This window comes from Micropterus salmoides, unplaced genomic scaffold (assembly GCF_014851395.1).
Source record: "Micropterus salmoides isolate LMB-PRFRI ecotype aquatic unplaced genomic scaffold, ASM1485139v1 Ms_hic_scaffold_9, whole genome shotgun sequence".
NCBI lineage: Eukaryota > Metazoa > Chordata > Actinopteri > Centrarchiformes > Centrarchidae > Micropterus > Micropterus salmoides.
The window spans coordinates 34216022-34228265 of record NW_024044681.1 but is presented as its reverse complement, the minus strand read 5'-3'; the positions used below and the strand labels follow the sequence as shown (position 1 = coordinate 34228265).

General features: G+C 41.5%; 1 protein-coding gene across 2 annotated transcripts in view; it reads right to left on the bottom strand.

Moving 5' to 3' along the window:
* Window positions 1–12244, bottom strand: part of LOC119895740 (protein turtle homolog B-like) — a 143415-nt gene that overhangs the window by 104444 nt on the left and 26727 nt on the right. For both annotated transcript variants that reach the window (XM_038709038.1, XM_038709039.1), the window contains exon 2: window positions 5704–5895. In XM_038709038.1, the coding sequence (XP_038564966.1) occupies window positions 5704–5895 (192 nt within the window). The remainder of the gene's footprint in view (window positions 1–5703; window positions 5896–12244) is intronic.

The following is a 12244-nucleotide window of genomic DNA, read 5'->3' as shown; positions in this document are numbered from 1 at the left end:
ATGTCACGACCAGTGTGGAGATCTTTCATGATGATAGGCAACATTCAACATTTGTAATCTGGGACCACTTCCTGCTATTTCTAAATTTGTTTCTCTGTCCCTCCATTTGCATTTTCATTTTTCATTTCTATTGCTTTCTTTCTTCCTCTCTTCGCAGTCTCATAGAAATGTTTTATATTGGGTCTGCCTCTTCTACTCTCCCGGATGCTTTCTCCCTCTTCCTCTCTATAAAGAATAAGACAACGGCTTGTTTGAGACCAAGTGCAGACGGGTATCTAGGAGACATTGCCCCTGTGGTTGGCTCGACTCATTAACCCTCGACATCATCCCAATCTAAATAGGGCACAATGTAAGACTATGTATCGCAGCAGCTTTGACTGTGACCTATGACATCCCATGATGCAATATCAGCAGCACAGTGCGAGGTTGGTGTCCGCCTGCATCAGGCTATAGAACTTCAGATATTTTAGTGCTGCACTTTAAAAAAAAAGAGATGTGTCGCTAAGGGCTAAAGCCAGTGATGTGTCTCTTAGGACTGAAAAATACAAAATGTTGCAAGTTATGACAGCAAGAGGGGTTTTAAAACAGCACAGAGACCAATCCGAGTCCGCACTGGACACAACATCATTTTTAAACCAACTTAAGAGTACCTCTGGGAGCGCATCTGTGAAACTTTGAATAGGAGTTGTGGTCTTCAGATGAGCCGAGGGGGGTTCCAACGGTGATGGAAACATGATTAAAGGTTTAAACTGAATCTGAATTTGAAAGTATACTCAATATTGGATCGAATAAAATGCTACTGAAGCCAGCCCAAGTGTGAATAACTCATAAGTATGCACATTTGCAAACAATTTGCTGAAGCTGAGTGGAAAATGAGTCAATCAAAGAGGACTGGTACACAAGCAGACCAACTAAATCACGATACAAACGTGCTGTCCGCAGTTTGGGGCCCCAGTCTTGTTTCCAAGTCTTCTATACAGACTTTTTTTCGTTCATGACAGAATACTCCCACATAGTGCGATTATTGGTGTCTTCATGGACATTGGGTTACATTCATATCCTACTGCTCTTTTTGTTATTGTCACAATCCTGTAAATGTAACCATAAGCTCTGAAACTCAGCAGGCTTTACTGTCAGTTATGTGTGCTCAGTGATCCAATCACAAACGACAAAGTGTGTGAGGATGCAGAAAGATTATACAAAGCTTCTGTATTTTTCCCACAATCTTCAAGTCTTATATTTTTCTTCCTGCTGCAGCAGGTGGTATGTAAAGGAAACCTTTCTGATGCAGAAGGTGGCCAATCAATCAGCTGCCTTTCAATCAGATGTGGAGATTAGTTCCACTTGGTTAATTTGCAATTTCTTATAAGACATAATTAAACCTGATATTATATTGCATTTGAGATAATGGCACACAAAAGAAAAGAAACTGTAAGCAAATTCCTGCTATGAAATTAGTATTTCTTGCACTGGACAAAAAATATGAAAAAGATTGTCTAGGCAACAAACATGAAAGAAACTAAATTATCTTCTGTTGTGATGAGTATTTTGTGATACCAATCTTAACGTAATATCTAATCACAGCAACTGAACATCAGATCGTCAGGAGGACGGCTCCTTTATTCCATTTTCACTGTATAATCCTGGAAAGCGTGTGAGACCTTTTGGATGTGTAGAACAACACAGAACATGAATTGACATTAGATCCTGACCGATTCTGTCGGCATGTTAGATCCTGTTATGCTGCTGTGCCTTGTGCATAAATGAGCACAGACAACAACAACCATTATTGTTGTTAGCAACATCAACCTAGTCTATTTTAGCAGCACCAGTTAATAAACAACGCAGTATTTCAGATATATCAGGATTGTGGCAACATGCCTATAGGCAACGAAATTGGACACAAAAAATACAAAGTTTAAAAAAACAGCTTTTTCTACAGTCGATGCTGTTTGCAGCCATCTTACTTTCTGAACTCTTGGTCATCTGATTTTGACCGCGTTACTAAGAACTCGAAAAGTAACGTGGAAAACATGTTCTAGGTACAAATGGAACTCACTATGAATACACCGCTCTCAGCCCCACTGTCCAACACAACACAAATGGGTCATTCAATCAAGCTAGAACTGGAGGTTGTTCTGTATGTCTCGCAGAAAGTGCTTTTACGGTTATGAAGGAAAGTAAGGAAATTTGTGTTTGGTAGATTATTTCTTTGTGTAACAATGCTTCTTGGCAAAAAGCCTGATTATTTCCTTTTTATATGGTGCCATATATGTAAGATATGAGCAGCAGAGGTAAGTACATGGGTTGCGCCCATGGAAAACTTTCCAGATCTTCTCTGACAATGCCAAACAGCTTTAACTTTTGACTCTTGTTTTGAGCTTCTGGTACCCCCAGGTTCTGAAATCAGGTGCCTGATTGTCAGAACCCGTGAGCATGGGCCCTGCTACAGTTGTCAGTTGGTGTCTGCTCCAAGAATCGGCCACGTTTGATCTGGATAGGGCCCGTGCGATAGTCAAGTTACATATAACAGGGGATGTCAGAGACAGGCTGCGAAGTGGGTGTCCCAAGAAGACCCATTCCTCATCCCGTCAGCAGTCAAGTGTTTGTAGGATGATATGGTGATGGCTCTCTGCTCAAACAATCCGTTGTCATAGGGCTGCCAGCATTCTTGACCTCAACCCCACTGATCAGCTTGCGCGTGCTGTTCGTGCCAGAGTAACCAACACAACCACGTTGGCTGACTTGAGTCAAATGCTGGTTGAAGAATGGGATGCCATCCCACAGCAGTGTGAGCAGCATGAGAAGGTGCTAGGCTATATGGTTCTTTCGCACGCTACTAAATGAATAAATTGTTAAATCGTCAATATGTCTTGTTTCTTCAGACTTCAATCATCCAAGCCACCAAACAACACCAAACAAGTCCATCAGGAAGCTTAGTAAACCACAGAAAGTTGAGGCAGAACAGCTGGAGATCAGATGGAAATCAGTGAATAAAGTTCTATGTGTTTTTCTACAGATACCCAGAACTATATTCCACACTGCAATTCAGCAGCCAGCTTGTTCCTGCCCTTTCAGAAGATGGCCAATCAGAATACAGTGGGCTTTTAGGAAGGGGGAGTGCTCAGACAGAGGGTGAACAGAGGTGCTGAAGCAATGGACAGTAAAAGTAGGAACCTCTGGGTCTGAAAACTGAAGCCAACAAGTAAGAGATTTAAGTGATTTAAACCTGTATTATTTCTAATGGCCAGTAGGGGGCGACTCCACTGACTGCAAAAAGACAACTCTCTTCATCCTGGAGAGACTGTTCAGGAGGCAGAACCCCCACAAAGCAGCTGGGCCAAACTTTGTCTCTCCATCCACCCTGAAGCACTGTGCTGATCAGCTGTCTCCGGTGTTCACAGATATCTTTAACACCTCACTGGAGTCAACGTGCCAGCCTCCATCAAATCCACCATCATCCCTGTCCCAAAAGAAGCAAAGGTCAAGCAAAGGACCTTTGTTGTCTTGACCTCTGTGGTAAGTCATTTGAGCAACTTGGGTTTTCCCATCTCAAATCCATCACAGACCCACTGCACAGATCCATAGAAAACATGGCCCTTCACTTTATCCCCCAGCACCTGGACTCCTCAGGAACACCATCATCCTGGCTCTGCTGCAGGACACGCTCTCCCAGCTGAGCGTGCCTGAGCTGCAGGTGAATCAGAGACTTCCTGATGGACAGGAAGCAGCACCATCAGCATCGGTTCCCCGCAAGGCTGCGTTCATCCTGTACGCCTCCAGCTGTTTGCTGTGCTGTTCAGAATAGACAACTTGCCGTCCTATAATCGGAGTCTGAAAAGAATGGATTAGCAGACGCAGGTAGCAGGGATTGTCTGAGCTACAGAGAGAGCTGGAGGTGAGTAAAAAGTGTTTAGCTGCCTGCTCTCATTGGCTGAATGTGCATGTCGAGTCGGCCGACGGCGTCAGCGATGCATCAGGCAGCCGTCATCAAGCTCCTGAAGTTTGCGGACGACACCACCCTCATTGGGGTCATCTCTGGTGGGGATGAGTCCCCCTACAGGTGGGAGATTAGCCATCTGGTGACCTGGTGCAGCCAGAGCTACCTAGAGCACAACACCCTTAAGACAATGGAGATAAACTGCTTCAGACACTCCCCTCTGGCAGGAGGCTGTGGCCCGGGGCCACCACTGACACCACCCTAACCTCACCCTTTACAGTACAGTATATATACACTGTACATTATTGCACATCCAATATAAATATTTTGGACATCCCTGCACTTACTTTCATTAGACAACAGCCATTTGTACATATCCTTATTATTCTAATATATTTTCATATCTTATTATCAGTTTTATATTGTATATTCTTGCAGTATTTCTGTGATGGCTATCTTAATGAACGTCTTAAAGCCTGCATTGATCAAGGCATAAAACAAAAATAATCATCAAATATTTATTATCAAGTCACACTCAGAAGGCAAATGCATTTTAACTCTTTGGATTATCCAAAGTGTTTGTGGATGCTACTGGCACTGACTCCTCCTCACATTTAATTTGTTATGACATGAATGAATGCATGATAAAAGCTCCTTAAATCAAACACATACCAGAAGTGGGGATTATTTCTGAAATGCAATGATCAGAGGAAAGGAAATCAAAAGCAGGCAAGGGGAAAATCCCTCTCACCTCACCAGCAAACTTCACCTTGAGCACATCACATTAATGGTCTGACGTAGAAAGAGCTGCTGCCTCCAATGTCATCTCATTAACGCTGTCTCCATTAGTTTGCAAAAATGTTTTTTAGTCTACATTGGTAAGCACACCACTAATCAAAGACAGCACTGTCAAGAGGGTGATGGATTAATGTCATTGTTTAAACCCTTTTACCAAAACAGAAACACTAGCTGCAATAGTGGCCAAAATGGGATTCTATGAACCAAGACGTATGACCAGCAACCGACTCACTTTGGTAAGCATATTTACACTGGTTTCATTAAGACTCATATCACGAATAAAATGCATCTCATTTAGCTAAACACTAACATGGGATGTTTTATTATTATAATAGTAGCAACAACTGGATACAGCAAAGGACTGCACCATTTGGAGAAAAGGACATATTGCGATTATTGTGAACAATATTGCGATTGCGATATGATGATATAAATAATACTTACACTAATAATAATACTACTTGCTTGATTCTCAAGGAAAATGCACAAAATATTGACATTTTGAAATGTGTATCTCTGAACTAGAACAAAATTAAATTAACATAAGAAATACAGGGGTTTTATTGCCACCAGTCCAAAAATACTGATTTGGCCACATTGTAAACAGCAACTAGTATAAATGAATAGTATGATGTTATAACATTAATAAAATGTATAATGTTGAGTTAACAGTATACTGTTAGTGTTAATATACCAATTACTATAGTTATTATAATTAATAAGAGCAGAGAGGCAAAATATAAGTATATGATTTCATTTAAAAAATGCAATTCTGACTGAACTGCAGTTATTTCAGGTGGTGAACAAAACAGTGAGCTTGTATTTATAGTCACAGTAAAAGGGAGGTTAGAGTTTCTACACCTCAGGCAGGTGTGACATTTTTTAACTAGAGAAGGCAGTGAAATGTTGCTTTTGGTATCAAGTCACTGTTTAAAGTTTGCATGAGAATGCTTTCACCATCTTACCTGCATATTCGGGGTCCACATGAGGAGGGTAGAAGCGAAAGTTGATGAAGAAGGGGATGGGCATTCCATACTTGAACCACTCCACCACATAGGGCTGGCCGTTCAGAGGGTGGGACACGTCGCATCCCAGGATGACGTTCTCTCCTGCACGTGCCGTCACAAACTGGGGCTCTTCTCGCACTCCGTGGGCACCTGGGGTAACAGAGTTCACAGGTTAGCCAGGTCAACAGTCCAGGGTGATCTGCAGCTTGTGGCTCAAAGTCCATTTAAAGACTACACACTTGAGCTCCAGATTAGAGTATAAAGCAGAATAATGCTTCAATCTTTTATTTCAGTATGGAGTCAGATGAGAAGATCGACACATATTTCATGTCTCTGCACCTTAATATGAAGATAGAGCCAGCAGCTGATTGGCTAAGCATAAAACAAAGACTGGATAGAGGGTGAAAGCTAGCTGACAATTTGCTGTTTACTGGGTTATGTGCTGGACTATTTCTTGGTTCGGAGAAGTTGCCAGGCAATAAATAATCTGGCACACAACGCCCCACAAAACAGCAAATACAGCTTTTGCACTAGTTTGGTTTTTTCCACTAGTTTAACAGAGATGTTGGAAATTACAGATAAGTCTTTAGAAAGTAACAGAGTTTCACATAGAAAATGAGTGTTCGTGTGCGATAACACAAACACGTGCTAACCAACAACTTCTGTCACTCAGGATGGCAAAGACTGCCAGTGACAAATCCAATACAGAGCCAAGGCCAATGGGTTGGGAAAATCAAGATTAACAGCGCTTGCAGGCACATGAATGTGATTTATCTCGACAGAATCTTTTTCATCTAATTCATCTGACAGAATGTGGGCAGGTGAAAACATCAAAGAGGCAATGTGACAGTAATGCGCTTTATGTTCAATAATACCTTTTACAAAACTAACTCACTCTGTTAGCTCAGTGATGGAGCAATGCCAGTGAAACTGTGTGTCTGTGGGCTAGCTGCTGGATGGCTACATTGATCCCAGGCTAATTACCATGTAGCTTGGCTTTATGAGCGGAAACTCAGTGTGGCAGCATTTTACCAGTCGATAAGGCTAATCAGATATACTCACTGCTCGTCCCTTTGTGGCTTGTAAGGAAGCCAGGCAGGCAGCTAGCTTCTTCTGCACAGAGGTGATAGCCTACTGCCTGCATTGCCTCTCATTAGTGAAAGCAAACAGTGTAAGGCGTTGTGTGCATAAGGAACAAACAGGACTTCATCTAGCCTATTACATCTGCAAATAACTATGGCAAGGACAAATCACTAGTCTTGGTATATTATGTAGCAAAGCATACCGTAAATGCAAGCTAGTAAAAACATTTTCTGGAGTCACTGATAACCCGCAACATCAAAAATAATGGACTGAAAGATCAAAAAAAATTGTTCCTACAAAAAAGTGAAGATGTTTCCAAAGCACTGACCTAGACAGAAGGAAACATTTAGAAAGATGATTTAACATTGTCTTCCAAATGTTTCAAAGTGGCTAACACTGGGAGACAAAGGCAGACAGAATTTTAAAAGTCAAACATGGACAGAAAAACCCAAGAGATTATCACTTATCAGTGTCTTCTTTCTACAGCACAACGCGGACACCTGACAAAGTGAAAATACCTCCATAACCTCACGTGGAGCCAGTGAACTCCTGGACACATTTTTCATTTAAATTACAGCACAAGCCTACGCTTTGTGTAAAATTATACAGAGTGTCTGGTAGCTGGCTAACTAGAGAAAAGTTCCTACTCAAATTCAAGCATCAAATATAGAATTCAACCATGTATATAATAATCTGATGTTTACAAATAGTGTAATTTTTTATGTTGAGGAAAAAAATGGGAAGATGCAGTAACACATGTTCTAGAAGTGCTTGGACAAACATTAGGAGGAAAATGAGCACCAGAACCATTGAAAGCAGAATGTGACAGTAAGGCAGTAATGTCTTGGGCTAGAAAAAGGTCAGGAAACAGCTGGCTAAAAGCACAAATACTCAAAGGATGATTTTCTGCTGAACTTCAATCACAACACTCCATTTTGCAATTACCAGAATGTGCTTGTCGTGGAACAGAACAAACAAATGACATTGCCGTAATAATTGAATATCCATTCAAGGCAGTGTTAACCCAAATCATCCATCCTGACTTGACAGACGGAGCTTTTAAATGCGCGTTAAGGCTGCAGAAGGAAAGCATGCCTCCACAGTCACCTTGAACTGAGGTCAAAATGAAAAAGCAACTAATTGTCTAGGTTTTGCACTTAACAGAAGATATTTATCTCACAATCAGGCCTAATTGGGGGGGCTGGTTCCCCAAACCCAAGGCTGAGAGGTACAGCACACATTAACCATTTCAACAGGACACAGCGGGGGTCTTGTAAGATACAATGACAAATATGGAATATCGCAGAATGCATCATTACCATCGTAGGCCTATAATTTCACAAAGTATATAGCACATTTATAAACAATACATAGTGTATATTACATCACTGAGAGGCTGTGTGCATCACAAGAAGCCTGTGGATTTGTGATTTGATGTGCATGTGTGCTCTCATGCTCTCCAGCAGAAGCAGATAATAACTGAGCAAGTGTGCTTTTCCCAGTGGTGACCCCCCCCCTCCCCTCCCCTTCACACACACACATATGCACACACACTACCTCAAGCGGCGCTACGTGTTGATTGGCTGCTGGTGACATCATGGCAGACAGCACAAAAACAGGCCCACTGGAAGGTATGACTTCACTGTTTGTAACTGATGAGAGAGAGGGAGCGAGAGAGCAGAAGCAGAACTTATACGCTCATCCGCTCCCCCACCCATCAGGGTTTAGCTCATTTACAATCAAAGACCCAGGGGAGGGTACCATCGCACGGTATAACCACTGAGGTGCACCCACACATACACACACACAGTACCAAGAGTATATGCAAGGTGGAAGAGGAAGGGAGTTTATGTTTGTTGTGCAATTGTGATTGTTGCCAGGAGTGCTGTAACACTTAAGTCATGCTAGTTTGCAGCCATCATCAGATTAAAAATATACTGTCAAACCAGGGGTGGCGCCACCATTGAGCAAAATTTATTTTCCAACCTAAAAGATCTTGGTGTCACAGAAATCAACAAGATGATTAAAAGAGATGCATTTAAACTTCACAAACAAATACCATGGAAATGTGGGGGGGAAATGACATGTATGTTTGTTGAAGATATTAACCACACATTAACTTTTCAACCTCCGCCAAGCTTTTTGCAATATTTAAAAAAATTTTCCCCGCACACAGGTTTTACAAAGCTCAAACTGAAACTGTGCATAAATTAAAAACACACTTAAAAAGAGGCCATGACACAGTGGGCAGTTGTGCCAGTGTGTGTGCAGTGTTACTATATACCATGGTCAAAATAATGACTGACAACATGGCAAAAAATATCAACTACCATCACTAGCTGGACTACCATCGGTGTTAGAGGGCCATGAGCACAGCACTGTTCCTATCTTGATTTTGCAGTTTTGCTTTGCTTTGCCATAAATGAGCAGCTTTCTACTGGTCAAACTGAGGCGGAGCAGCTACAGCAGGACCAGAGAACCAGGCTCCTTGTCTGAGGGCCCATCTACACTACTCAGCTTTTGTTTAAAAACGGAGTTTTAAAAAAAATACGATCTCCGTCCACAACAGCATTTTAGCTGCGAATCAGATTTGATCTCCATCTATATTAAAATGAAAAAAGTAGCCGTTCACGTACACTTGGCATGCGCGAGCCGGTGTAAACATGAAGCAGATGGTTGATTCCGTAGTTACAGAAGATTTGGTAAAAGAATAAAGTAATGCAGACGAACAATCACATCAGATTTCTTTTTGGACCAATAACGAGCTTGTACTCTTACTGAATGTAATGGAAGTTAAAAGCAGCTGTAGCAGTGGAAAACAGACTGCGAGTCGTCGCAAAGTAAATACGGTGACATGCACAGTACAAGTGAGTTTGCACGGTACAAGATATTTTAAGAAAAATACCAAATCAAAAACTCTGTCAATAGCCAGTGACCCACTCACAGCGCCAAACGTGAGCGTCTTCGTCATCGTTTCTAAAGTCCTCCGTTTTTGCCCGTCTGCACTAAAACGCTACCCGGAGTTTTAAAACAAAAAATGGGGTCGACAGCATTTTCAAACTTCTCCATTTTAGGTCTTCGTTTTTGCCGTTTTAGTCTGGACGGGAGGTGCAAACATAGGAAAATGTCTCCAGCAGTGTGGATGGGGCCTGACTAGTTGTAGCTAACATGGCAATGCTAGCATTAGCTAATCAGAAGGAAAAAACAGGAAAAATGAATGGCTGTTTTTTTACTGAAGCATGACTGGTTTGTGGGTCTGAGTTAGGGGTAGGGTTAGGGTCAGTGCACTTTTTACGTGATTGGCAAAAAGAAAACTTGCTTTTCTCATACTGCACGGAAAAGAGAGCATCTAATTATAATGTTTGTGTATATGGTATAGCCTACTTCATATGATCCAGTAAACTGCAATTTAAAATCCTTGTTTTTTTCCAGGTCCTGGGGAGTCACAAAAAAACCGTTCTTCCTGTTATGTGACAGTATAACAGAGGATGTGTGACGGTATAATATTATGTGACGGTGCAGACAGGCTTATTTTCACGTTGAAGCCTCGCGGAAAACTGCTTTTCTATATTTATTCAGGGTGACAAACGAGACCGTGCATGAAAATTCAGTGAGATGCAATAAATAAACAATACAAGTATGACTCATTAAAAGACACGCGACACACTCCAGCATACTATTTCAGCTGAGTCTCTGTGTTGGCACTTAAAACACTGAATACATTCAAGCTTTCCCCCTTCCTGTCTCAGCTGGTCCCCTGGCTCCATCATGACGCTGTCTAGAAGTGACAACTGGCCCACTCTGCTAAGTGCCAACAAAAATGAAAAATAAATGAGATTTTTACACAATACAACATGCATTATTGATGACTATAGCAAGGTCAGTGCATTATCATACACCCGATTATTCTTGCACCTGCACTAAGTCTTCCTGTATCTTATTCCAAAGTTGAACTCAACCGTGGCGGTAATAAAACGACAGCCGTGTGAAATTAATGGGGTATTAATATTGTTGCCTGCCTGCCCGCTAAGCCAAGGTGATGCGCAACCCGTTGGGGGCCTGTAATGATACTTTTTCTATAATGCACAGTGCACATGTTCTTTATCTGTCACTGCTCAACTCAACATGGGAGAGGTCAGTCTGATCAGTTGGTTTTACGGTAGTACTAGTACAGGTTTGTGCAGAAAGGCTGAGGAATTCAGGGAGAATGTGTACTGTAATAGAATGTTACTTCTTTCTTACTGTTACTGTACTGGCCTCTAAACTTTATCACCATCTGCTACCAAAATCTGGAGGCTTTAATCTTGGGGCTCAAAGTTATGGAGAAGCTATGGTGGCAGCAATTCAGAGCACATGCTGCAAATATCAAATAATCAGGTTCAGTTTTAGATGAAGTTAGATTTGCTTTGTTTCAAATGTTGATATTTCCATGTGTGTCACCAGAGGACCACACCATTCATCAATTAATGTTTCACCAGATTTACTTTAGGATTCATTTCAGTATAAGTAACAAGATTATAAGTGTACATGTGGCTCCGTGAGGCTGTACGTGCACTTTGCAGCAGTGCTTGAGCTAAATTCTAACTTTAGCCTGACCGATATGGGATTTTTAAGACCGATACAGATTTTAAAATCTGATATTCTTTTTTTCTCTTCTTTTCAGAAAAACATAACATAAACAAAGATTATCCCTAACATTTGTTATGTGTGGTTATGAGACCTCACCAAGATAACATGATGTAAAAACGTTTAAAAATAAACCTTTGTTATTCTTATAAATGTTTTTTTTTTCCTGTGTTCACAACTTTCTGTCCTTTTCATTACGGTTTCTGGCGCTGGACAATGCATCTGCCCAACTCACTAACATTACAGTCTATCTCTCTCTCTCTCTCTCTCTCTCTCTCTCCACTGTGTCCACACGGACACAAGTAGCATGTACATAACTCAGAAGAGAGCTTGCGGTCCAGTGGATTTCAGGTATAAGAAAGGGAATTTGTGAGCAGATGATAGCAAGGTAGAGAAGAAGGAGAGCCACATGTTTAATTATGGCTTTTGTGGAGCTTTTTTGTTCACCGCGGCTCCGTCTACAGCAGAACTGTGGCAACAGCTGATCTACACTGATGTCAGTCGCATCAATTCCAACCTGAGTGTCCAGACTCAGGTCACATTTAAAAATATCTGATCTGTATCAGATTTGGACCAAATATGGAAGTGGCCCAAACCCGAAATGGAAAAGATCAGATTCCATGTGCCTGTTCACACTGTTGTAAAAAGATCAGATCTGGATCAGATTTTGGTCACTTTGGCCTGCAGTCTGAACATAGCCCTAGTGTAGCATGTAAGCATGATAACATTTGATAATTAGCACTGCACACAAGGTGCAGCTGAGGCTGGTGGGAATGTCACTAGTTTTGCA